Genomic DNA, 27,689 nt, shown 5'->3' on the forward strand with positions numbered 1-27,689 from the left:
ATTTGGATCAAGGATTTGGATCAAGGAATTCGTTAATGATTGGGTTCTGTTAATTGAATGCTTAACAATAATTGTGATCCTAATTTATATTGAACAACGTAATTTATTTTACTTTATTATTTTATGACACTTCTATAAAGATTTTCCCATAAATTTTCTCGGTAAATTACATGAAAAAAAAATTTGATAACACGCGAGCTCCAACTGTTGTGAAGTAACAGTTATTCAATCATTTCAAAGTTACCCAATACTATCTATAATATAATATACGAATAAAACTCGGATATAGGTACATTACAAAATACTTCAAGAGAAAGCTGAGACACCTCTCACTCACACTTCGTTAGTTGAGTTCTTAGTGACACAAGAGCATCTTAGATCTATATATTGTATTGAATTGTATTTATTTCCACGTATAGATTTACATATTTTTACATACCTCTACCCCTCACACGATATGCTGTTCGCTTACAATTTCCGCTCTTAAATCTAATCTCAGATCTATATATTTAACTGATGATTCATCGAGCTCAACTGTTCGTCACTTCTTATCGCAACACTTCTATAAATTGTAAATATACATAGTAATTGTGTGCCGATATTTGCGTAAAGTGACCAAGTTGAAAAATTACAAGATCATAGTTTTCAAGTTAAAGACAATACTGTGAGTCACTCAGTTCAAGTAATCATACATGAAATGTTATCACACGAAATTAAAATGAAACTCTGTCAAACGCATCATGATCTCTGCTGTTGTTGGGCGTGCCCCAAGTAAATGTTACAATTCGGACAATAGTGCTTTCTCATCAGGTAAAAATCTTTGTGGTAAACACAAGGTGCACAACAGCAGAAGCTGAAAAAAAAAAAAAAAAAATATATGTATATTTTTTTTCATCAAATTTTTGCGCACAAGTTACCGATTTCAATAAAGTGTCCTACATATCGGCATGGACTGTGTCCAGGTAGGTCTGCAGTGGACACGTTTACATATTTACAACATAATTATAAAAATGTGCTCACCCCAGTAGGCAGCACGCTAGAAAAACCAAGTGCCGGCTATTTCCCGTAGGGAAAGACTCGATTCTCGTAACGATTTGTGAGCGGCAGTGCTGGCACATTGCACTTTGAGGTTCCGTACCAAAAGTTACGTTTTGCACGACGATGACTGACGGTTGCACTGTTTACGCGATAAAAATCGTATTGTGATTAATTGCGAATGAAAACCCCTAATCAAAATTAATGATATCCATACACTTTGCTTTCCGTTATATATATATAGGTACCTGGTGGTGACATCCCAGTGTAACTTCCATGTGGCACGGGTGCCTGTTGCGTTGGTACTTCGCTAGAAACTGCAGCATATGTTCCGCTCGTTGTTTGCTGTGGTGATACTGAACTATAAGGTGGTGGCATCGAAAAACCATCAGCTGGGTCCGAGGGTGTTGTTGAATCTGATGGTAACTTGCTCATTTTTTTTTTTTTCTTTTTTTTTTCAACTGTAATAATACGATAGAATTAGTTATCGTTGGTGTAAATTCGTAGATGGATTGAAAATCTCAACAGAAGCGTAATAACTACATCACAGCAACGAAAGGTATAGCTCAAATATTTTAACACCTACTTATGGGTACCTACAATAATTACAACAATGATGATAATAATAATAAATAATAATTTTTAATACCTTAACGTAAATTTAACGTTCGAAGTGAAAACGTGTTTTAAACAAAGTATGAAGCGCTGACAGTAAAATGCGAACTGAGGCTTATTTAAGCGTATAGTAGAGTCATACGTCAGCTTTATATATATGTATATAGATACGATCTCACCTAGAGATTAGGAGTAAGCTTCAACTCCCTCCACTGCAATATATGGATTTTTGCAATTTTCTAGTGTAGGGGACACGCTGCACACGTGTCTAATACACAATACACGAGGATATTTATCACTATACTTTCAAGTTCATGCGATAGCAACGGGTAATAAATACCAAAAATCTTGCTTGTGCTTTCATGTTTTCGCGTAACATCTCTCCGAGGCACATCATAATTTGATAGGATTTTTTAAAATGTTTAAATGATTCGATGGACTGTAGATTTTGAAAAAGCCAGTAATTGAAACGCAATAAAAACAACCAGCTGAATCCGTTTCTTTTTTCTGTAAGTAAATACGTTACCAACGATAAAAGACATTCTCTCCGATGGAACCGACGTATAGATAATATTTTTAAATACTTGATTCCTAAATCTGCCGATTCCCCACACGGATGATATTTCCAATGGTGCTCGGCTGTTCAATGGAATACCGGTTAATTGAAATAATATAGTTAAGGTCATTCGGCATCTCTGATTTGTCCGTTGTAACGATTAGAAACAAAGAAAGGAAAATTCAATCAATTGACACATTGTAATGGCTCTGTATCGATCATCAATTGCTTTAGACACCTTATGGACTTATTTATTTCAGGAAGCAATTGGAATGTATCGACTGTCACCGGTTACATATAGTTTCTGCCAATTGTAATGCAGTACAAGAAAGAACCCTTCATTAATTTGTTCTAAACAGTTGTTACGTAACAATAAAGTTATTCATGAAATGAAATTATTTGTATTCATGGAATGGCACCCATGCAAATGAACAATAATCATTTTTATTCCTACAAATGATTCCAACAACATTTTCAGTAACCTTTAGGTTTCCAATAACTTTTAATTAATGCAAGTAATTTTGTTTATCTTTCTATCTTTATTTTCTCCTAAAATCTTCACATCGTATTTTTTTTCTGATTCCCCCCCATCAGCGAGGGGTCATAAACTGCAAGTTTTACAAACGCGCAAGCGCGAACTTTAAAAAAGGCGAGAAGGTATACGTACACCTTCCCAGGAAAAAAAATCTAGGAGCTCGTCTCGATTCGACAGTCCACTGACGCGTTTCATAACTTTTTTACGCGTGTGTGACGTACCAATGTTTTTAACATTTAAAATGTTGGGGAAAGTGACAAAAATCATTTACTAATCAGCAATAAGGTGAAAATTGAAAAAAAAAAAAATGGCAAAATTTGTAGCGAGCATAAAGGCAATAATAACGCGTCTCGTTTTCGCGGCACACGGTTTCGTAGCTATATGGCAAGTGACGAAATTCAAACGCAATCCAATTTATTGGTACCTCAGTTGTCCAATAATACTACTGTTTTTCGAAGGAATTTTCACGCTCACCATCAAAGAAAATCAAGAATGGAAGTGGTAAGTTATTTGGAACATTGTATACCTCGATTGAAATGTACAGCGTGACAATAAACATATCTAGTGATTTCCCATGTTTAACAATTATTCGTAAAAAACATCATCTCCCGTGACCTTGAAAACTTGATGAGTGGAAAAAAAACAAAAAAGAAAAAATTCACGGTCGTTGCAATCCATAAAACTAACATGTGTCTAACGAAGCATCGGGGAGCTCGAGAATAAGGGCGGGCGACCCCTTGCTACCCGCTCTCTCAGGCCTAACAGCCGGAAATTGTGTTGGCCCCCGGCGGAAAGCGTCGACTCCCCCTTTTTTCTTGTGGATATCGTGTGTCAATGTTGCGGAAAGGATGACGATGCGCCACGAAAAACGGATAGCTCTCTGGCCTAATTTACACCGAACCTGCCCACCACTCCTTTGGAAACACACGTGACCTCTTTTTTTTTTCACCTCCCAAGTGGGTCACAACACACCCATGATATATTCTTACGTACAATCGAGACTCGTTCCCGTACGTAAGTTTGTCAACATAAAAGCCAATCAATCGACAGGTTTTGCCCGTCGGTCTTTCTGTACCTGGGCAGCGTCGTGCCGGCCATTTGGCTCTTGGAGTTGGACAAGGTCGACAGGAGAATGAGAAACTTTGGCTCGAGCGTCATCTTCAACGACACATTCGACCTGACGAACGTCGAGGACTTGAAGCAGCTCCAGAAAACTCTGGGGGTAAGCAATAAAATAACGATTGTACAGCCAAACAAGTATAAATCTTGCCAATTGATCTCCAGACCAACATCCGCCTGCCAGACATCCAAATGTCGACCGAGATGTGGGTGACCCTGATTGAGCAGTTCCTCATGCTGATCCTCATAGTGGGCCGGTGGATGCTACCAAAGGGCGAGCTGACGCGCGACCAACTGAGCCAACTGCTCCTCGTGTACATAGGCACGGCGGCCGACATAATCGAGTTCTTCGACTCGTTCAAGGAGGACAGGGTCGCGCGGGAGCCCATCCTCGTTTACCTGACCCTGGGCATGTGGTCGTGGTCCCTCATGCAGTTCACCGTCGTGCTCACCGCCACGAAATCGCGAAAGTCGCGACTGTCCTCGGGATCGGCCCTACGGAAGAAGACCACCAGAGGAACCAACTGCTGCAACATCGACGTCTGGGCCATCGCCATAAACATGCTGCTCCAGGTACTACGCGAACCGGTAAAACCCAGGTATACATATAACTGCATCTCTATCCTCTGTTCGCAGGACGCCCCGTTCCTCATATTCCGGCTGATACTGATAATCCACTTTAAAATCGTGAGCTACATGAACATATTCTTCACGTGCAAGAACACCCTGGTGATACTGCTGCAGATATATCGTTTGTACGTTGTGCAGAGCGAGAACCACGAAAAACGCGAGAAGCTGAAGAGGACGAGGAGGAGGCGCTACTGCGAGAGTTACGAGAACGGCAACATAAGCATCATTTCGCGAGCCGATACCTGCTACGCCGAGCGGAAGAGGCGAAATCGGAGTGGCGAAGACGATTACCGCGTGGACAAAAAGAGGAAGAGAAAAAGCGAGCCAAAGTCAAGGGACGTCGAAGCGAGTCGCTTGGACTCGGACGAGGAGTTGGAGAGAAGCAGGTTTGAACTTTTTTTTTCTTCCGAGATGTGGGAATGGGTGATGATTTTGCAGATGGAAAAATAAACCTGATTTGTTTAGGAGAACCAAGGATGAGACGAGCAACTCGACGTCGAGTTCGAGGGCGTCTTTGAAGGGTTGTCGGGGCCGGGAGGAGCGAAGACGGCGCTCGGATGTCGAGAAATCGGCCAAGTCCGATCGGCAAGAGTCGAGAGCTTGGAGGAAACGGGAGGGAAACGGAAGACGCGAATCAACGAGCGAGCGGTCGAGCGAAGATACCGACTCGGACTTTCGGAGTAAGAGGAGGTGAGTGTTTCGCATTGATTGTCGATTTACGTGTTTCAATCGGTCAACTGTTTGGTGTGCGCAGGTACAACGGGAGAAAGAGACGATCGGATCGTGATTGACGGCGACAGCGTAGGCTCGGCATGATTGGCCTGCTGGTCCTTTATGCGGCTATTTTTCTTTGCTACGTGGTATTTGTTTACGCCAAAATCAACGGCGGCCTCGTCCTGGTGTCCCGAACGCGTTATTATTTCCACTCCAACTACACAAAGTCCTAACTGTACAAACGCACAAATTTTTGTATATAATATGTATATTTTTATTTATAATATTGTTCTATACAGCATACAGGTATTTATGTACATTTTATCGTAATTATTCGCGAATAATCGTTTGTTTTATGTAAACGCGCGAACTGGGCCTGTTTGTCCACGTTAAATATATTTTTTGCCCCAAAGCCAAACAAATAAATTACGCGGCTCGTTGGCAAATCTTGCAACTTAGGGTCACTCAATATCTGGAGGTTGTATATTATTGTACACATAAGTCGCATCCCTGAAAATCGAAAGAAAAAAAAAGAAAAAAAAAAAATTCGTCACGTCAGATTCTTGGGATCGTCGAATAGATCCATACCGTCGTCGGCCCCGAAATTCTTGAAGTAATGCACCAAATCGGTGACAAAAGCTCGAGGCCCTGAAACACAAACACGCGCATTGATCTCCAAAATTCTTCCCAAGTTCCGCCGTTCCTCTAATATAGTAATCACCTCTCCCCTCGCCAATTCCTCCGGCGTCGACCTCCCGGTCCTTCTTGGACAGATCGAGCACCTCGGACTGCTGGCCAGCGTCCACGAGAGCAGCTCGAGCCCCGAGTCCAAAGTCCTCCCTTGGCAGCGCCAACTTTGGTCGAAAAACGCTCGTCGGCTCGGTCAACCTGATCGACGGGTAGCCCAGGGACTGCCGGTCGGACATCTGACCGCTCGAGTACGTCCTCGGCACGTCGACGAGCAGAGCAGAGGTGCCGTCCGGCCTCTTGCGCAAGCTCACCTCCGCCCAGGAGACGCTGGTGCTCTGGGTCGCCGAAGTCACCGTCGAGGTCCTCTCGGCCGCCATCCTCTTGGGCGTCTCCGGTGCTTTCACGAAGATCAGCTTGCCTGCGGGCACACCGATCTCGTACCGATTCTTCAGAAGGAAAATGAATGGCATTATTATACCCTTGGAGTTGCTCTTGACCGCCTGAACCTCGCAAAAGGGCAGCCCCAGCCGATTGGCGACGGTTGGAGGGGCAGTACCGCGCGGCAGGATGAGACACTTGGACGGCGAGGCAGCGGCGGAGGACTGGTGGTGCCCGAGAGCGCGGAACATGACGTCCTTGGAGGAGAGTAGACGACCGACCGGCGCGTACTTTGGACAAGCGCCGTTTTCGCCGGACCGGTGCAGGCGCGCCCTCTGCAAGCTCCCGAGGTGCTGGAGCCGCTCGAGGCTGCGGATCTGCTCCAATTGCCTGTGCTGCTGTTGGTGGTGCACCAGCCCGAGACTCTGCGGGAAAAGCCACAAGTTGGCGTTAATCAAACCCAGGAGGGAAGCTCGAGAAGCGGGTCGTACCGAGTGAAACCGATCGCCGTACGTTGCGATGCTCGCCGGCAGCCTTGGCCTACCGATCTCGATGCCGGGCAGCTTCTGACGATTAGCCGCGACCTGTTGTTGCTGGCGAACGTGGCGCGCCAGCTCGAGGTTGGCTTTATCCCCCCGGCGCTCCAGCGAGTCCAGCCGCACGATCTCGATCTGCGCGTCGCTACCGATCTCCCGGTAACTCGCCCCGTCGAGGCTCGCGAACAGCCGGCCGTTGTACTCGGCCGCCAGGCCCAACTACATCGGGACATCAGACTCAGCTCGCCCGTGTTGGTCGGAAAATATAGTCTGCCGATCAACGAACCTGGGGGTGGTAGACGGGCCGCTCGTGCATGCCGTGGACCGGCCACTCCTTCCACTCGACCTCGTCCCGGCGGGTGGGTGCCTCGTAGGTGGCGCCGACGTTGCCCTGTTTCCGGGTGGCGCTGCGCGTGCTCATGTACCCGGGATGCGAGCGAGGAGGGGGAGCCTGGTCCTCGGGTTCCGGTGAGCCGGTCGTCGGGGCGCACCGGCGTCTGGACGCGAGAAGTCGTTGGCGCAAGGACGGGGCTCGTTGGTCCTTGCGCTGGACTGCCACTGTGCGCAGGGGGTTGCGACGGACCTCGAGGACTCTGGGGACGGCACGTTGGGGCGTATACGGGATCGTCGGTGGGAGAGGCAAAGGGGAGAGGTATATGTACTTTTTGACGCGATTCCGGTGGGGCTTTTTCGGATTGGGGTCGCCGTTGGCCTCCACCTCCTTGACCTCGGCCCGCTGCTCGCTCGACTCGGGTGCTTCGTCGCTACCGGTGTCTGCTGATTAATTGTTATTTTTTTTTTTTTTTTTTTTTTTTTTTTTTCTCTGTATTAACTTCAATCCTTACAAATTATTCATCGAAATCGAAAGAGCACTGTATATGTGCACGCAATAACCCTCTCCGCCAGTCAACTGTTTTCACTTTCGACTTGTCAATTTTCCGAGCATTTGTTTACACAACTCAAAATTGATGCCAATGTCATTGGGTGTTTGGTCAAGTTTTTAAAATATATATTCGTACGAGAATATCCGTTGTTTTTTATTCTTTATATTTACATATCGTAAGGAGGAGGAAAAAAAAAAGTCGTTAATTTATGGAAAAATTCTAACCAAGCGTGAGGCCGATGTCGAGGTTGAAGGTTCGTCTCAGCTCCACCTTGGCGTCGTCACGGCCGTCGAGTTCGGTGACCCGCGTTTCTTGCTGCTCCTCCCGGTCGGGAGGTAAGAGTCGGAGGGGTAGTCGGCCGGGGACCTTCAGCTCGAGGTTCTCCACCAGTGCGATCACGTCCACCTCCTCCGAGCTCATGTCGCTCTTACCCAAAGCCACCGAATTCTATTTCTTAAGGTTTTTTTTTTTTTTTTTTTTTTTTTTCCCTTCGCGAGTGCAAAAAAAGGAACAATCACTTTGCTCCGATCGAGATCCAATAGCGAGAACTCGCGCACACCTTACAAGACTCCCTTTGAAAAGTTCATCCGCGATCGAGCGTCCTTTGTTTCTTTCTTTTTTTTTTTTTTTTTTTTTTTTTTTTTTTTTTTTTTCTTTTTTTTTCTTCTTTTTCGCCAACCTGCCAACAGCGAAACAAACGACGTGGAAGCTTATCGCGGTGATCTGTATATGATCGAGTATAACCTTACAGGCTTCGTCCAGTGTTGGGTTTGATGGGACTAAATTCGAGAAAGTGAGATCTACTGGTAGTATCGAGCAAGTGGCTGCATTTTTTTTGCACTATGGAGAGTAGACTTTGCTTGTATAAGTTTGAGCGATAGATGAGCCAGTGTGTCCGAAGCTCGCTTGTTTTTTTTTTTTTTTCGACTTTCGCCAAGCTTGTGCCAAGTGCCTGTAGGTTGTACTGGATATGTTAAAATTTTTTTTTTAACACGTATTGAAAATTTCTACGTATATATATGCGAGATGAGTTGGGAATGCAAATGAAATTCAGAGACAAACTGTCCACATTACAGTCCTTATATCATTCATTTATTTGACGTAGATAAATATTTTACTTTACAAAAATTTCATAACTACACTTCCTTGATTCCGTATATTTTACAGCCAAAATAAATGTCATCTACGCGTTATTTCTCGATATGACGAACCTTTATTCTATAATATGTATAGGTACACATTTCAATGCGAAAACACGTCTACAATTATCTCGGGTCGAGTAATAATACATGTAGCGGTGGTAATCAAAGTATACATTGCACTGTCGACGACTATTTGAAAAAAAAAAAAGAAAATAAACTGAAAACGTACAAAAACTCTCGTGTGTTATTTTATTTTATTTCTTTTTCGATCTATTTTCCTATATTACCTCTCTTATTATCATCATCATAATTTACAATATAATATCTCTTTGGCACTTTCTAAATATATGTATATATATATATATTTTTTTTTACATATATATTTTTGTTCATCCCGTCAACCACGGTCATCTGCATTTTTATTTTTTTTTTTTTTGTTCCTTTGACACGTGTGTGTATAAACATTTACAAAAGTAAAACGAAACAAGAGCACTAATTTCTCTCTGTGTCATGTTTATTTTCCATTTCCCTTAAGTCAAAGTTTCAGTTCATATTGTCACTGGTGAGGGTCAGCGAGGTGAGTACCGAGCGCCGATTCGGATTGACACCGAGGTTTTCCCAATTGATCCATGAAAGCCTAGCCGTCAGATCTACAAAATGCACGTTTCTGCCGTCAAACGTTGATCCTTAAACGGGGGAAAAAAAAAAGAAAAAAAAAAAAGACACTCACCACTGGTGTTCCACAGTGCTCGTTCGCCGTTGATCTCGCCTCGGAGGGACCGCTCGACGTAAGTGATGGGGTCGAGACGGGCGGCCAGTACGTCCCGGAGTAGGGATATGTAGGCGATGGCGAGTCGGAGGGTGTCGATCTTGGAGAGGCGCTTCTCGTAGGGGAACGTCGGCACGTGCACCCTGAGCTCATCGAAAGCCGAGTTGATGCTGCTAAAAATCGTAAAGCACGCACTCACGATCGGTTGGCTGAATTTTTTTTTTTCTTTCTTTTTTTTTCGGTGATTCCGGAGAGCGATAATGATTCGCACGCGGTGCTTTACTTTCAACTCACCTGAGCATGCGTTTCCTTTCGCGTATGTTGGCCGCGTGTCTTTGGATTCTGTAGGGGCTGCCGTTCGGGTAGTAACCGTCCTCTCCGCCGCTCGCCTCGTTTTCCGCGATTTCTATAATTCATAGGGGTGAAACGAGGGGCTGAATTTGGGCTATGAAAACTCAGGTTTTATGTACCAACTGCGACGGTGACCAATTTTAAATGATAATTGAAAGTTTCATGGTAACTTGAACAATGACTGTTACATTTTTAACTCCCACGGTCATTGTTATTGTTTAAGTAGGGTAATAAGTAGGGGATACTGACGAATTTTTAATAATAAAACTATTGTAAAACTAATTGTACTGCTTAGGTAATACATGGCGTCTTAATGTCACCGTTATACTTATGCAAAGTAAAAATCACTGTTGTTTTTTTTCTCCAATTTATGCGTCAAAAATCGTGTTATTTATGTTTCTGTTTATTTTTTTTTTATTTTTTTTTTTTTATTGTTTCATTTAAAGGCACAAAATGAAATGATCTCTTAAATCCATGGTATTTAAAAATTATATTTTAAGATTTACAATTTATCTTGATTGTACATCAAGTTTACATTGCTATTGAGGCCCCAATTAATAAGCACGTGACTCTTGCTCTTAGTTTGCTGACAAACTGTAAGTAAACCAGCAACAATAGCAAAATTGTAGCAAGTCACCGTATATTCGGATCTATTTTTGTTTCTAGTTGTTTGAAAAAAAAACCTACGTTATTTAATGCGTTGCAACATCTTCAAAAAAAAAAAAAAAAAGGACTTTGCTAGTACGAAGCAGTTAATAGATTCTTTTTTTTTTTTACTTTCACGTCAACTATTTTACTATAATAGATCAAAATCACTCAACTACTCTAACGTGATTTTTAGAATTTTAGACAATCGGAATTGCACCTTAGAGATAAAATCGTGTAAATAAGTTCCAATCGGATATGCCTAATCCGCAACCTGTTCTCGAGCACACATATAATATGAATCAAAGGTACAAAATTTTGTAGCAAAAAATAATTTTATGTACATTTTTAAAATGATTTTTCAATTTCAGAGTAGGTACGAGGAAGATTTTTAAAAACACAATAATGCAGTTAAAAAATATAATTTTAGGTACATCTAATGCTTTTCTTTGGGGACAAATATTTCATAGACAACAAATTTTTGTGTTACATGGTGAAAAAAAAATCTGCTTCTAAAAATGTTCAATTATTTATTTTCCTATCACTAGAGAAAGAACATAATTTGTTTCGAATGAAAAATAAAAAAAATAAAACTATCGTAGTTGCCAATAATAATTAAGATTAAACAACCTGGTTTTCGTTCTTTCTCGGATTACTGCAGTTTTGGGATTGATAAAATTTACCTCAGAGATAAAACCCTCTGGCTGTGGTGTACAAAAACAAAATAAAAAAAGCAAGTAACGAATTTCCAAACACACGCACAACATTGTAACAAGCCCCCAGATGTTATAAATTTGCCTCTATGCACTAGATTTTTTGTTGTTAAAAAAAAAAAAAAAAAAAAAAAAAACGATAGTGGGTACTCGAGTATTATAATGTTGTACACGTAATTACCAGCCGTGGCAGCAGGTACGTGATGGTAATGAAGCGCAGGCGGCTGCCCATGATGCACCGGGTGGATCGCGTGCTGGGGTATCTGCGGCTGATGTTGCTGCTGCTGAGAGGGCCTACCAGCGTAGACGCACGACGGCAAATCCGCAATGTCCTCCTCGGTAATGTCGTTGTTGGGGGGCCCGAAATAGTATTGCGAACTACACGTATGAGAGCATATTGTGAATGAGTATATTTGAGCGAAGAGAAAAAAAAAAGGAAAAAATGTGGTGAAATATCCCAAAGGCACTCGAATCACCTCGCGCAAGAGACCGGCGAGTCGGCCGGCTTGTCCCCGACGGCGCCGAGCCTGTGCCGAAACCTGTGGCCCCTGTCGTCGTAGTCGAAGAGCGGATGCGTCGCCATCCCCGTGCCAAACCAAAGCCACTTAACCCTCGGCAAAACCCGAGAGACAATTAGCAAACTGCACTCGCGTCGAAACTGTAGCAGCGGACGGTGCGCGCTGGACACCCGCGCGGTACAATCGGACGCGTCCCGGGCCAGTGCCGAGCTTTATACGAGCTCGGCGAGGGTGGCTAATCGATCGTCGCCCCCGTGACGGCACTCCACCGGCTGGCTGGGCGTTTCCCCCGTCCGGACCAATCCGGCCTCTGCCGCGCAATCGCCTCGCGACCATTGGCCCTTCCTCCTCTCTCTCTCTCTCTATGTATACCGTGCGGTTTATCGCGCCGAGCTGTATTTTATCATTACTGTTATTGTTGTTCCACCCCCCCACCCCCTCAGCCTTACTCTTTTTCCTTTTCTTTTCTTTTTTTTTTTTCATACTCACGTAATATCGTGCTCTCCTGTGTACATGGGTGAGAGCGCGCGACAGAAAAATAAAAGCGATGGAGGAAGCTCGGCCCGGCTACTGTAATTTGTTTTGGGAACAAAAAAAGTGCCATTTCGCACAAATTAAAGGGCGCCAGGGGGGGTTTTATCGCGAAAATGTTTACGGGGGCTTTTTTAAATGTGACGCCCAAAGTGTATATGTACCGGCGTTTTTGTAGCGTCGCGGAGGATAAAACCTTTTGTTGGGAAATCTTTTGCGAAATGGCCATTTTTTTTTTTTTTCAATCGGTACGTCAACCAGTCTTTCCTCCATCAAAGCAGCATCTAATATTTACCGAGCAGTGATAAAACAAAGATCGACATAAAAAACGGAATTAAAAAGGTCTCGCTTATGATACCTTAAAAAAAAAAAAAATTTCACTGTACCCTGACGGCGATGATCACTCGAGGAAGCGAGTATACAAAATAAATTTCGCACCACTGACAGGTAAGTATGAAAAAAAAAAAAAAGTTACAGCCTCGTGCGAACTGATGAAACAATAGAGACATCGGCAAACGAATGATCCTCCTCTTCATTGAGCGTCAATCGGCAAGAAACACACGCGTACACATAAAGCCCGAATCTCACACCGGCTATAATACAAGCGCGAGCCCGACGGACGATGAAATTGACTGAGCCGCATATAAGTATACGTACATGTAGGCATTATGCGTATATAAATAGCGCACGCTCGGATGAAAAGGACCGGGCTTATTATAATGGAAACTTCTCACCGCGGCGTCCGGCCACCAGACCACCACTCGGATGATATCGAAATATGCAAATTACGCGCTTATGTGTGTATATACATTATGACGCGCGTATGTATATATATATATATACGGGCATTGTGTATTCATTCGTACAACACACACACGTCGTGTGCACATCCAGTGCAGAGACGAGCCTGTTTAGGACACGAGAGCGACCCGGTGGTTACATAATTCCTCGACCGCACCCCCCCCCCCCCATGGCTGATGATTTGCTTTCGCACGGGGAGTGCGTGTGTCTCTGATTAATTGCGCGCTCTCGAGTGCACCCGCACATATGGATGATAGTCCCATAATCTATTGAAAAAAAAAAAAAAAAAAAAAAAAAAAAAAAAAAAAGAAATCGCGTTACTTTTGAAATCTTTTCTTTTTTTTTTTCCACTCCCAAGGAAGGTATATAGCCTCGGACGGGACGGCGATCGAAAGAGTCCACGGAGTCGCGTTACGTCCCCGCCTCTTCCTTCTCGGTTTTCGGGCTACGCGCGCGCGTATGACAATAAATGCACGTATCGCGCTTTTGCGTCGCGTGCCAGTCAAAGGAGAGGCCGCAAAGTAGCCGTGTGTCCTCGAAGCGATTCACGAAGCCTGTAATTTGTCTCCGGGCCTCTCGACGATGATGACGGTGCTGCTGCTGCTTTTTTTTTTCCTTTCCTTCGTGCGAATCGGCCATCCGGCTTATTACACGGGGCTACCCTACAATATATTATATTCGTCGGGACTTTTTTTTTTTTTTTTTTTTTTTCGTTTGGTAATGTAAAATAAATCCAATCGAAAAGTACAAAGAGGAGCCAAAGTGAAAATCTTGATCCGTTGGAAAATAAAATAAAAATCCCAACGAAGCGGATAACTGTACAGCCCCTGCTCAACTTTGCCACGAGTAGGTATATATATATAAATACAGGTACCTAAATAGTGTTATATATGTATATAGACTCGTGAGGAAACCCGCAAATCCCACTCGAGTTCGAGCGCAGAAAATACCCTTGTACGAGTAATATGCGCTTATACATGTCGAGTTACATAAAGTACCATCAGTTATGCACACACCTATGGCAAATACACGCGTGTGTACACATGCTCACTGTCAGGATACCTTGTATATAGTATATATACCTCGCACGCGCTCAAAGTTTGCCTTTCCCAACCTCGGAACGGCAAACAGTGGGGGCCGTGTATATATACTTACTTGGAAGAAAAAAAAAAAAAAGGGACTTATTTGACCAATAAATAATTCGACAAACAAATTGATCCCCCTTGGACTATAAACAGATACTTAGAGGCACGCGCGCCCATCCCCTCGGGGGTACAACAGTTTATCGGTGGGTAGGTAACCCCCGAAGCTTTGGCCCGTCGGACGTATCAAATGGGGGAAATTTCGCGACGCCGCCCTGCGAACCCCTACTGTGAGAACACGCGAGCTATGCACGAAGGATCGAGGCCAGGAAGGGGGGGGGGGGCCCGCGGCGTGAAATCTCTATTATAGGCCTCTTTGCTCTCTCTCCCCCTGGCGCTGACAGGAGGCTGGTTAAGAGAGAGAGAGATCGTAAAGGGATCGCGTGTGCGGAGAAATTAGAGAGTCACTCGATGAGAGATCGCGATAAGGAGACACGAGATGTATGTGTACTTTGGTTGAATATTTATCCTCATTGTTGTCCGTACACACCAACTCTTTTCCCTCTCTATCTCTCCATCTCTACTTTTGTCATGTATCGCTATCTACCCTAACGTACGAGGTGTAGCTGACGAGGCTTGACTCCTCAATTTCTTTTATTTTCCCTTTTTTTTTTTTTTCTCGAGGAAAAAAAAAAAAAAAAAAGAAAATTTATTTATAAAACATTATTTCAACTCTAGTAAAACTATTATTCCAACCCCGAAATCCTACCTCTCGAAAACTGTACATCCCGTATCGCACACGCGCACTTACATACAAACGTGCCCGAGAGATAAATCACTTACGAGAGCCCAAAGCACACGCACACGCGTGTATAGTATAATACATATTTTCCCTTGCATCACTCGAGAGATATACCCACTGGCTCACCCTATAATGCGCAAACCGTAACAGTAGCCACAAGCACTCGTGACAAATTGAGATAAATAATCGTCGTTTTGCTCGGGTGTGTTTGGGTATACGTGGGTATCTTATACATCGGACGCGCCACTTGAAAACATCCGTCACGCCGATCACTTATACCTCGTATACGTACCGTGTATGGAAGAGCATCGGAGTCAGGCTTTTTCGCGTATACCCGATGACGCGTGAGAAAAACTCTGTTAAGTACGTGGACGCGTGGGGGATATATGCGTCCCACTCGCATTTTGTTTACGACACGCTTTCATACAATACACGCTCTTTGGTTCATTCATCTTTTTTTTTATTGCATCGTACATATGATGTTTGAAACAGACGATTGGCGAGGCCCGTCACCGCGAGCAAACGGTTTTTCACAGCAGCTCCAGGGTGTTCCTCTTGCCGTCGGAGACGAGGATGTCGTTGCTCGGCAGCACCAAAATCCCGGACACCAGGCCAAAGTGCCCGACCAGCGTGCCTTGAACGCCGTAGCTCCGCAGGTACGAGCCGGCCGGCGAGAACACCTGCACCCGGCCGTTCTCCGAGTCGCCCACGTAGATGTTGCCGCTGTCGTCCAGCTGCACCACCTCCGGCGACCTGTCGACACACACGAGTTTTGCCGTTTCACTCGCTAATGGCATGTAAAATTTCGGGTGTGTTACCGGTCGACTCACTTGAAGAGGCCCTTGAACGTCCCCAAGCCGCCGATCGAGAAGATCAGGTGGCCCCTGTGGTTGAAAACCTGTACGGAGGACCGGATGAAAAATCTCGAGTGAATCTTAAAAACGGAAGCAAAAAAAAGGGGGGGAGGGGTACCTTGATCTTGTTGTGGCCGCAGTCGGCGACGACCACGGCGTTGGCCGAGACGGCGACGTCGGTGGGTTGTTTGAAGCAGTGGACGCTCGCGAGGACCGCGCCGCTGTCAGCTCGGTTGTCCGCCGGTCCGATTCCGCCCTTGTACGCCCCGTCGACCCCGATGATCTGGACGCGGTCGTTGCCCGTGTCCGCGACGTAGATCCAGTTGCGCGACTGCAGCGCGGCCAGGCCCTCCGGACACCGGAACTTACCCCTCGAGCTGCCCTTGCCGCCTATCTCGCGGACCAGCTGGCCCTTGCGGTTGAACGCGTAGATCGTGTGTTTCCACTTGTCTGCCGGGCCAAACGTTACTTCGGTCATATACAAATGAACATGGTTTTTCCTACCTCGGGCGTTTTTTTATAGAGGCTGCTGGTAGGGAAAAATATATAGGATTCGCCATCGCACCGCGGCTACCTTACGCCCCTCGAGCCGCAAAATGGTACTTATCCGACGAAAACTATCATTTATCGCGTGTTGATTGCAATTTACCGGTGACGAAGACTTCGTGCAGACTCTCGACGTAGGCCACGCCCTGGGGCGCCATGAGCTTCGCGTTTTGGATTTTACGCGTCAGCTTGTACTGGCCGTCGAAGACGAGCACCGCCGCGCTTCCCGAGCAGGTCACGTAGATCTCGCCCCGGCGCGGGTCCAGCGCGATGCCCGACGGCCGCTGGAGCTCCTTCTTGTCGTAGATCAGCTTTGGTCTGCGAACCACTGTTATTGCTCTTTATTGGGGTTTTTTGAGGACTCAAATGCAAATTGTTGGGGTTTTTTTGTTTTTTTTTTCAGGTAAACTGTATACTTTGGTCACTACTTTTTTTTCTTTTCCTTTCACTGAAACTTAAAAATACGCGAGTTGAGTGTGTTGTGACATCTGGACTTCTTTGAAATAAAATGTAGTTAAAAAATAATAAAATGTATCGAAAATACTTGAAACGCGAGTTGGGCGTCAATTGCAAAAGGTGCTGTGTATGAAAAAAAAAAAAAAAAACATAATGACCTCTGCAAAGCCTTGGGGCTCATCTCCTTGTCGTGGATCCTACCGATCCCCACGGTCTTCGTCTCGACCATGTCGTCGAGCCTTGTCTGCCAGCTCGACGCGCTCGAAATCATTTCCGTGGTCTTCCGGTGCAGCTCCAGGAACTTTTCCACCTGAGGACAAACGAGATCAAACAACAAAACAATCCATCGAAGTACTTAAACAAGCCGAAGCGTTCGGGCGATTAATTAATCCTATACCCGAGATTGGAGGGGGAAACAAAAAAAAAAAAAACTGTCTACCCAGCTTAATTTATTCATCGGAGCCACAGCAGCACCCTTGTGGTGCAACACGCATAAGGGAGGGTAGGTGGGTAAGTATTTCTCGAAACTAATTGATTTGGAGCATTATTGCCGACAAATCCCCGCGAATGGATATGGAAAAGAAAACACACAAGTACTCCCTTCTCTCTCGTCCGTACCAGCTTTAAATCCGCAATCGCTCATTTCCCTGTATACATATATACCAAAGCATAAACCAAGTAATACACGTGTCTTACTTCGCTTGGGCGGTCCCCTCGCGATGCCTTTGGCCAAAGTTTTTCGCGACAATGGGGGTGGGGGACTGCCTACGCACGCACCGGCACGTGCGAGGCCAAATCCCCCCCCCCCTGTGTACCTATAGGTCCATTGTGAGCCGACGCTGCGGCAAAGTGCGAGAAAGCACATGTACAAAAGTTCGCGGGCACAAGAGGCGGCTTTTCCGCCGGCTATAGGGGGAATCCCCTCCTTCTCCCTTGCACTCCCTTTTGGCTTTGTGTGTTTTGTTGTACGCGTGTTTGTTCGATTGGCCGCAATTTAGTGCCACGTCGTTGCCTCCTTCATTTACGGGCCCGGGATATCTTTGCATTGCTCAACTGCTTGTTTTTCCACTTTAGATGAATTATTAATGACCAAAGAAATTTTTTTTTTTTTTCAAGGGTTCAAGGGTAATTTTGAATTTTTCATTCGCAGGTGAGGGTGAGTGGGTAATAGTTATTGCATAAATTAATTTTCTAAGGTACATATTGCACATGTTCTTCAGTTTTAACAACATTATATACTCTTGGAAAATTTTTCATCTCAGATGGACAGAAATCCAATATTGAAGTGTACTTTATTCGTGACGTTTCTGATTTTTATAATTTTTTTTTTCTCATCTACAAATTACATTAAATATTAATGAATCGTTGTATTGTTTTTTACAAAACGGCATGTATGCGAATTATTACGTGATTACACAAAAATTAAAAATCATTGAGAAAAACATAAATTATCGGGAACGCAATTTTATGGATTATAGATTAACTAAGAGTAAATTGGGAAAGTTCTAATAATTAAATTAAGATAGTTTAGTTACAACTGTGTCGTGTCAGTTTTGAGAAAAAAAAAAAAAAAAAAAATAAAAAAAAAAAAATCACTCCAACTTGGTAAACATATAAACAAAAATAATAAAACACCCCTTCAGTTCAAATTGACGGTACCTTTTTGAAGTTATTAATAACGAGGAAGAAATTTTTTTCTATTTATTTCATACAAATTAATATATCCTATCAGTATTAATTTTTTTAATGATCCATAACTTTTAAAGCACAACACAATACACCCATACACGTGGGTACAGATCGGAGCAACGATTTACTTAATCGTCGTCTAGTTATTCCACGACTTTGGCTTAAAAGTCCACCAAACACCAGTGTATCCACGCGTGTCGAACAAAAAAATCCCCGACTGACGTCTACGCGATATCGACAGGCGTCCTGTAAGCCACGGGCGAAAATAAAAGACGGCTTAAAAAAACAAAAAAACAATATCTGCCGCTCTATCTAAAACAAGTTAACAAAAAAAAAAAAGAGTTGTTAGGGGGGAGAGGAAACATCGGCAAAACCCATACATATAATGCTTCCAGGAAGCTCGAACCTCCGTAATCGGCCTAAAGGGGGTAAAAATAAGGCAGCGAGAGGGAGGGAGGGGGGGTATGTCATCCCGTAAAATAAAAATATCTGTGCACGCCGGCGCCAAAAGCCTCAAATTGGCTTTAGCCCCCTTGTGGATACTATTAACCGACCCCCCCCCCCTCGCTAAAGCGAAGAGGGTGCCGATGTGTGTATACCAGCATATAATGATACACCAGTTAGCGACGCGTCAGTTGATTTTCCCATGGGCCCGCTCGTGTTCTCGCTCTGCCATTATACGTATATATATACACAAGTTGCACGAGAGCTACAGGGTATATAGAAGGGCAGGGGGTGGGGGACAATATGTCGCTGTTGATGCTGCGGCTAATTTCACGGGGACCATATATATACATACATATGTAGGCTCGCGCGTGCGGGCGAACATCCCCTTGCGTGTATTTGTGTAGAGACGCGTATTGCTCCGGCCACTCGAGCAAACGGGAAATTTTGATTTTTGCGGATCATCGCATCCGGACGAGAGTGAGCTTGAGAACTCGTGCTTGTTGCATCGGCCGAGATAATTGCCGAGCGCCGGGGGTAAACATACGCGATTGCTGCTTCACGTCCTGCACGGTACACGCGCTTTCATATCGCCCAATTTACCGCGACGGATTGATCTGTTTTTACTAATTCGATCTTTAGTGCGGTTGGCTTTTTAACCCCCCCTCTACGCAAAGTATCGAGGATGCGAGCTCTGCTTGGATGAACTATATCGGGGAACGGTCCCCAAGTGACAAAAAAGGAATTGGGCGATCGTTGAGCCATCGGAGTGGAAAAGAGAAAAAGTGCCATTACACCGAGGTGAGTCGGGCTTTAAACAGCCGCGACGGCTCGAAGGGGGTGAAGAGAAACAAACGAACGAAAAAAAGTACAAAAGAGACGGAGTGAGAGAGAGAGAGAGAGAAGTTGAAGGAGGAGATCATGGCCGCTGGCTCGGGGCGCGTGCAAGTGACTCTTTATGGCAGAGGAGTGCGGCTGACGTAAATTATTAGGTTTCCGGGGGAGCGAGTGGGTGGCACGCACGGAGGGAGGGAGGGAGACGAGAAGACGTGACGTATCTGCTGGCTGGCGCGGGTATAGCAACGGAGGGGGTTGTTGAAGACGACGCTGCAGGCGTGGCTTGGACGTGTGGCAGAATCGGAGGGCCAGCGTGGGCGTGGCTATACCCACTTCGCTCTCTCTTTCTCTTAGCGCTCGGCTCGACTGTATATAATATATATGTATACACAACATCCATGTGCTCTCCGTGCTTGCGACAAATTGATAATATACACGTAATATATTCCAGAGACTGTACTCCAAATATGTATATACACGTCCGATTTTACGGCGAATGCATAATTAATCGAGCGGTATAATTTATACGGAGAGGATGCGTTGCGGGTTTTTGTCCCTCCAAAGCGCGAGGTATACCTATACCTGTCGTTTGAGGGATGTTTCATTGCTTTGTGCAAGTGTGTATGTTTACCCTCTGTGCGGCAAAAGTGTCGTTTTTTAAAATCTTTTTTATGGCAAATCCGTTGACTATCCGTAATTTGTTATGATTACTGTGTTCGTTGTATTACTTGTCACTTTATGGAAATCAATTTTATTTTTTTCTTCTCATCTATACGATAACCAGTTTTCATGTAAGCTACCTTGAGTATACGAAATTTAAGTTAAACAAATGAAAATGACACTTTTGCTGGAATAAAGTGTATAAATTTATTAATATGTTAAGGGCATGATTAATACGATTATATGTGATGGGGCAAAATCATCGTTTGTGAATAAGAAAAATCAATGAGATTCGTGCGACAGTTCGATGTTATTTAATTTACTTGATACTGAGTAAAAAATGTTAAATCATTTGACGACGAAAAACTACAGAACAACTTTACAAAGAGTATCCAAATATTTTTCATTCAATATTCAAGCTTGAACAAAATAAATTATAATTTAAATTATTTTGATCATAATCTTCTCTAGATGAGACATTAAATTCAAAGTTACGATTAAAATAACAAATGAGAAAAGTAATTGAATTACAATTGACGGTGCATATGTTTATCTTCAATAATTTTAATTTAAAAAAGCAATTAATTGAAACTAAGAAAGCTCGGTTTTTCAATAACCAGTTTTAATACAATGAATTTCGTTCATATCTCATGGTAATTACTCATGTCAAATAATTTTAATTTTAAACTCAATTACTGAAACACTACAAATGGGATTCGCGTATTTTATATTGTTTGCCATTTTTTATTCCAAATAAAGGTGGTTCAATAATAAATGTTTTCCCATCTGCTGTATTAGAATGAAAGTAATAAAAGTAATCGAGAAACAAATAATACTAAAAATGACTTTAATTCATGTGATTGAAATTAAATTAATTTTTTAATTACTAATCATCATTGTAAGTAAGTGGACAATACGCTGCCTTTAAGACTGGTACGTATAAGCTATTCACGAGATTCCAGCACCTTTTCCTTTTAAATTACTACAAGCAGCTATTCTCGGATCCCATGTGATCTATAGTCAGCTCAATAATTTGAGTAACAGGACCATGCCAACTGTCAGTTCCAGTCGCTAAACTTGTGTTGTTTTAGACTCTTCGAAGTACAGCCAAGATAAAAAAAAAAAAAAAAAAAACATTTTGACCGATTGGCTGAAGGGCTAACGTATACATTATATGGTATTACTGGTTAGCTCTAATGAGCTTGCGGAGTAACTATTTGTCGGTTCTGCGTGGGTGATGCAAAGCGAAGTTTTTAATAACGCAATTATGAGTGATATGGACATTATACATATATATGACCGGAAAGCTTAATCAGTTGATTGATTGGATTCAAAAATAATTGTTACGCAAAAAGTATGAATTACTTAATGATTTTGATACAATTTTTAGTAATTATAAGATTTTAAAGTGGCAGTTATCATATTTTATATACATATATTATTTTATTATGAACCTAACTGCGGGTACATCAAGAATCATGAAATTATCAGTAAAGTAGACTCGAGTTTATCTAATATAATTATATAGATTAATACCAAAATTTTTAAATCCAATCAAGTCTAAAAACTTTTCTTGAATAACATACTTGAGTCCCGTGTCTGTTACAACTTGTATTAAAAATATGTTTAGTTAATAAATATAATTATTCGTTAACATCGTTTTTTAATTATTCATAATTATCGATTAACATAATGTTTCCTATCGGTAGACCGAACATTTGTCATTTTATTTATTAATAACGATAAAGCTTAGAAATAATTATTGAACCACTTGTAAATTTTTAAGGCCTTGCGATGCACTTCTCATAAGTTCTGCGTAAAAAATAGTATTTTCACCGTTTTTAAGCACTTCCGACGCCATCTTGGATCGGGGATTTCGTCCAGTGGGGTATAAACGAGTGGACATTTACATGTAACAGCACCGCCTATGATTACTCTGATAGCACACAAGATCTTTTGTAAGAGACAAAATAAGTTTTCTAAATAATTATTGTGCAAAATGTTATTTTGGCTACTTTGAGTATTTTTTGGTACATTACGTCACTATAGGGCACAAAGTACAAACATGCGATTGTTGAAGGTTGGTGCCCGAGTCGCGTACAATGTTTTTCTTACCGAGGGCCCAAAGTGCAATTTTGCGCCCGTGGGCACACTTTGCGCCCAGTAAATCACTTGTGACCCAAGGGCGCAAAGCGGCAGTTGCACTTTGGGCCCATGGTAAGAAATGTAACTTTTCGACGTTTTAAGCTCCTTTGGCAGAAAAATCAGAATATTCGCCACGTAAGCCCCAGCGAAAATGGCGCTCACGCGACGAAAACTATTATCTTTCAGAATAATTGTCCATAACTTTTTCTGCTTTTTCAAATGAAATTTTGAAACAGTATTCTAAAGATAAGATATTCGATCTATATGAGAAAAAGCGGGTGTAAAATTTTTCTACATTTCTATAAAAAGTTGCACGACAAGACGTCGTTGAAGCGAGTTGTAACGTATCGTGACAAAAAAATATGTGCCGGCCCTATCACGGAAAATCCACTTTATACAACTGGATGATTTTTAAAGCTGCGAATTAAAGATTTTCCGAAAAAATTACAGTACCCACATTCAAGTTATTCTGGAAAAAAAGGATTAATTCCTAAATTTCATTGGTAATCGGTTGTAAAGAATTTTTTACAAATTTTCACCGACGCCAAACCGTCTTAGTATCGTAAAACAAGTAGTCACACACCGAATTCAAGCTCAATCGAAAAAATCCTCCCTCGGACCAATCTCATACCACATAAAATTTTTATTTATTTCACCCATAACCGATAGATTGATCTTTTTAGGTGATTAAGCATACAACCTCTGCTATCCCGTAGATCTAAAAATAAAAAATTTAAAAAAAAAACTAAAAGACTCGGAGCAACAATAAAATACATCGCCGGTAGATATAACAAAGTGAATAAGAAAAGCTCTCGAGGGACCATATATGTACCATTTATATACATGTCGGGCGTGCAGGCGCGCAATCGGGAAGCTCCTCCTATCAACACTATATGCAGCTAGCCGGCACTACAATTCAATCGCCTTTGGAAAATTCAAAGCACCGTATCGGAGCTACGTGTATTATAGAGTCCGGTCCTCTCGTCCGTTCTTACCCGTTTATCCTCCTCCTCCTCCTCTTTGCCATTCTCTCGGTAGCGTGTATACTGCACGTATACACACCAACCTCCACGGTATACCTACCCCTGCATCACAGCACAAGCGAACCGCGAACAAGAGAGACTCGATTTTGCTTCCCTCCCTCTCTTACACGGTATAAGAGCAAGCGGGAGAGAGAACAGTGGTAATGGCCTGTCAGAAGCAGACGCTCAGCCTCGTTTTATCTGCCGCGTGTGCGCCAAAGCTCCCTCTCCCTCAAGTATATACACAGGGGGCTGTACATATATACATACACACGCTTTGCAGGAGAAACTTCTTCGATCGATCCGCCTCTCTCTCTCTCTCTCTCTTTGCCGTGTATTAGGTGTGTATGTACCTATACGCGGGGTCCTTCCTTGCGTCTCCCTGTTACTCGTGTACACGCAAGCTCTCCTTTGATTTGCTTTTAATTGTTACACCCACCCCCTTTGCCGCACCGTGGCGGAACAATTTATCATGAATCGGCGCTATCGGAAGATGTATGTTTTCTTCTGTACCCCAAAAACCCTTCAAGAGAGAGAGAGAGAAAAGAAGAGTGAGTAATATTAATAGCCGCAAAAGGTTTAAAAGCACCGATTGTTATTTCACCCGCGGGAAAAGAGAGAAAAAGAGCGGGGGGGGGGGTCCAGCCACTCTACTCCTGCTCCTCCCGTACCTTCGGACTATGGCTGTTTTCTTCCCGTCCTCCGGCGTGCGCCGGTGGATCAATACTCGCAGCGAGGATTCTGCGGGAGACAGCTCAGCGTGAAAACGCCGATTTTATTTGTCAAGCGGGAGAAAGGCAGATATAAAGACCGATGAAGGGGGGAAAAAAAAAAAAAAAAGATTGTATAACAATCACGTATACAATATATACGTGTGTACACGCAGCGACAGTAACAAGCGAATGGCCAAGGCAAGGAGGGTAGAAAAAGAGGTACACCCACATCGAACGATTCTTCTCTCATTTGTACAGTTTAGAGCCATTCGAATCGTTGGAATATATATCGGTGCATGTCAAGTATGTGCATTTAGCGCTCGTCTTATATTGTATTTCTTTGTTTTTTTTTTTTTTTCTTTCTGATTACGCAACCTGTTGATAATGAAATGTGTATGACTCATTCGACACTTACTATGACAGCACGTCGATCACATATAGATCTCGATGAATCGAGTAAATTATAATACCTTATCCTTATCGTTGTCGATGCTATCGAAATTTTCGCTTTGCCTGGCCAGCTCGCCTTGCCACTCGAGTATTCGTCGTTTGAGCTCTGCCGCCGTGTTTTCGCCTTTGCTCCTGAAATCGTCGACGGCGCACAATTTTTTACTCTTCTCCTCGTGAAGGGCAGCTATTTTTGCGTCAAACTCCTTCGTGATTGCGTTTTTCAGATTATCCGTCTTTTCCTGCAATACGAGAGACATTTCATACGTTTCTTTTTTTTTTATCATAAACGTCTTCTCATTGAATTTGTCATCTAATGATCGGATAGATACGAGCACTCGAGTTGTTACCTTGAATTCGACAACCCGGTGATCCAATTTGTTGCTGGTGGCCTGCAGTTGGTCGATTATTTTTTCAAAGTGCTCCTTCAGCTGAGCTACGTGCTGCACCTCGCAAACTTGACAGAAAACCTGTTGGCACATTAAAACAACTCGCGTCAAGAGCTTACATTGTTTGCGGGGCTAATAGAATTTTTTTCTCATACATTAATACATCGTAGCTTGTACATCGTTTTTCGTTGCAAATTCACATTTATATCTATAACATTAGATTATCGTTAAATAATCCACAACTTCCTTTTCTTCTACAGTTTGGACTATCCCTTCTACACTGAGAGAAAAAAAAAAAGATAAAAATTACCGTTCAGTCATTAAGAGGCTTTTGACTGTTTGGAGGAGTAATTTTTATCACTAGTAAGATGATATTTACTGCCTGCCCATCAATTAAATGGTAAAAATTAGATTGCCAAAAGTCCCTATAGACACCAGATTACTATTCTCCCACAATAATTTATTTTTTCTCATTCAGCGTGCAATTTATCGTTTGAATTTTTGTCATAGTCCCCTCACAATTTCTCACCCCGTAATGACTAATAAAAATATGTTAAGAAAGGAAGCTCTGCCTTAGATTATTACAGCCAAATAAAAGAAAAGCTGAAAAATGTAGTCTGACCAAACGCGGACGTGTTCCCCTTCGTTGGGGAATAACCGATCCCCGGTTATTTCACCTCCCCAAATGTAAAATACCCAAACCTGGTTGCAGTGCTGGCAGAGGTCGACGGGCTCGCCCACTGTCTCGCACTTGGAGCACCTCGTGCTCTTATGTCTGGCCTCGATGGACAGGGGCGCAAAGTTCAAGTGCAAACTCCGAGGCCTGGCCTCGACGAAAGAACCATCGACTGCTCGAAGGACGCTTTCGATGCTCAAGTTTGGCGGCAGATTGTCGCGCGTAAAGTTTTTCGCTTCCGCTTTGCACACTGGACACCGCAGCACGTTCTCTACGGCCAACACGGTGGAAATTAAATTACAATTTTTTTCATAGATGATCAACTGATAGATACATCGCTTTGTTTTTATTTTACGAGGCATGAACAATTGATTGACTCCACATACGTTAGTGTAAATAATAGTTGAATTAACATATTATTTGACTTGGTGTTTGTGATTATGTATACGGGATGCATTTATACATTATATATGCGCGTGAAGGTGTAGTACACGCATTTTTGCATTCCTCCACGTAGAATAGTTATTTTAATCATTATTTACGTTTTTCATCCGCTATCATTTGAATCGAATCGGTTCAATCTCGCAAGTTCCTCGAAATTTTGATAACAAAGTATTTATGATAAAGCCATGGCGATCGATCTATCTGTATTTCAATCGCTCGACAGTTTATTACTTGCTCGTACGTATTTTTTTTATTTTTTTCCAACAGAAACAACAGTAAGTTTTTTTTCTTCTTTTAATTACATTATCGTGACTTATTTGACGTTACCCATCGGGTCTCATTGTCCATCGTATTTAAAATGATTTCAAGGATTTTTAATTAGCAAAATTGAAAATGACGAGTAATCGAGAACTTTCGATTCGGTATGGATTTTCAGGTAAGCATAGTATGTACACACATACCCTTGTTCCTCGGATCCTCGTCAAATTTCCATTCGAGGCACTTTTTGCAAAACGTGTGCTGACACGGCAGCATACGGGGGGACTGCATGATTTGCTCGCATATCGGACACCTGATAACATCCTCGAGTACGCCCAGTGTCGTTCTGGAAAGAACATTTAAAATACATAAAAAAAAAAAAAAATTTGAAAAAACATTCGTCTCACCTGTGTCGGTGCCTCAAGTTCTTCCTACGTACGACAACGTCCTCGGCTACGTAGCTCTTGGCGCTTCTCATCGCCGCCCTCCTCCTCGCTTCGACTTTCTCATCCTCCTCCGCGGCGTCGAAGCTTCTCCCGGCGAAGGACACCTGCTTCCTCAGCAAAGTTTTCAATTTGCTCGACATCCCACGGCGCTACCGATTCGTTTTCGCGCCCATCCGCGTGATGTATCAACCGCAGAAATCGAGGGAGCACTGAGGCGGTGAATTTTTTTTTCGACCCGACCGAGGCGGGGAGATAAAAAAAAAAAAAAAAAGATCGCGCGCTTTCAATTAACGAGTTCGTGCGAATCTATCGTAACTCTGTACACACCTATTAAATCATGCGTGTGTTCGGCTCGTTATCACGCTGCTATTTTTTTTTTTTTTTTACGTAACGCGTGTAGAGGCGTGTTACTCCTAAATTATTTCGTGCGCTCGCAATCTTATATCAAAAAATTTATAGCTGGAAGATCGAATCGCGCGTTGCTTATTTTTTTCTTTTTCCTTATCCTTATATCCCGCTCTTCTCCATCTTTGAGATAATTGTGTGGAATATATATGATCCAACGAGTAAGTACTCGCTTGATCGGTAAATTTCAACGGTTCAACAAGACGCCAAAA

The 27,689-nt window shown here is 43.0% G+C and overlaps 4 protein-coding genes across 4 annotated transcripts; 1 reads left to right on the forward strand and 3 right to left on the reverse strand.

Moving 5' to 3' along the window:
* Window positions 1-347: 347 nt before the first annotated feature.
* On the reverse strand, window positions 348-1,480 carry LOC149374741 (uncharacterized). The gene is made up of 3 exons (XM_089592073.1): window positions 1,284-1,480; window positions 1,021-1,177; window positions 348-853 (listed from the first exon to the last, which is right to left on the reverse strand). The coding sequence occupies exons 1-3, from the start codon at window positions 1,468-1,470 to the stop codon at window positions 739-741; spliced, it is 459 nt and encodes a 152-aa protein (XP_089448199.1). The 5' UTR covers window positions 1,471-1,480; the 3' UTR covers window positions 348-738.
* Window positions 1,481-3,048: 1,568 nt separating this feature from the next.
* Window positions 3,049-5,306, forward strand: LOC106638153 (transmembrane protein 26). Its single transcript, XM_089592098.1, has 6 exons — window positions 3,049-3,242; window positions 3,792-3,963; window positions 4,026-4,433; window positions 4,497-4,876; window positions 4,956-5,170; window positions 5,245-5,306. Exons 1-6 carry the CDS (start codon window positions 3,049-3,051, stop codon window positions 5,304-5,306), a joined length of 1,431 nt encoding a protein of 476 aa, XP_089448224.1.
* A 3,974-nt stretch (window positions 5,307-9,280) lies between these two features.
* LOC106638226 (uncharacterized) lies at window positions 9,281-11,906 on the reverse strand. Its single transcript, XM_014351300.2, has 5 exons — window positions 11,789-11,906; window positions 11,494-11,690; window positions 9,898-10,009; window positions 9,565-9,776; window positions 9,281-9,484 (listed from the first exon to the last, which is right to left on the reverse strand). Exons 1-5 carry the CDS (start codon window positions 11,893-11,895, stop codon window positions 9,378-9,380), a joined length of 735 nt encoding a protein of 244 aa, XP_014206786.1. The 5' UTR covers window positions 11,896-11,906; the 3' UTR covers window positions 9,281-9,377.
* Window positions 11,907-15,547: 3,641 nt separating this feature from the next.
* On the reverse strand, window positions 15,548-27,212 carry LOC106638151 (uncharacterized). Its single transcript, XM_014351203.2, has 10 exons — window positions 27,034-27,212; window positions 26,830-26,972; window positions 25,951-26,195; window positions 25,210-25,329; window positions 24,883-25,101; window positions 17,061-17,212; window positions 16,550-16,764; window positions 16,019-16,350; window positions 15,877-15,944; window positions 15,548-15,799 (listed from the first exon to the last, which is right to left on the reverse strand). The coding sequence occupies exons 1-10, from the start codon at window positions 27,210-27,212 to the stop codon at window positions 15,577-15,579; spliced, it is 1,896 nt and encodes a 631-aa protein (XP_014206689.2). The 3' UTR covers window positions 15,548-15,576.
* Window positions 27,213-27,689: the final 477 nt, after the last annotated feature.

This window comes from Copidosoma floridanum, unplaced genomic scaffold (assembly GCF_036245765.1).
Source record: "Copidosoma floridanum isolate Cflo_tuat_1 unplaced genomic scaffold, Cflo_Japanese_pri ptg000014l, whole genome shotgun sequence".
Taxonomy (NCBI): Eukaryota; Metazoa; Arthropoda; class Insecta; order Hymenoptera; family Encyrtidae; genus Copidosoma; species Copidosoma floridanum.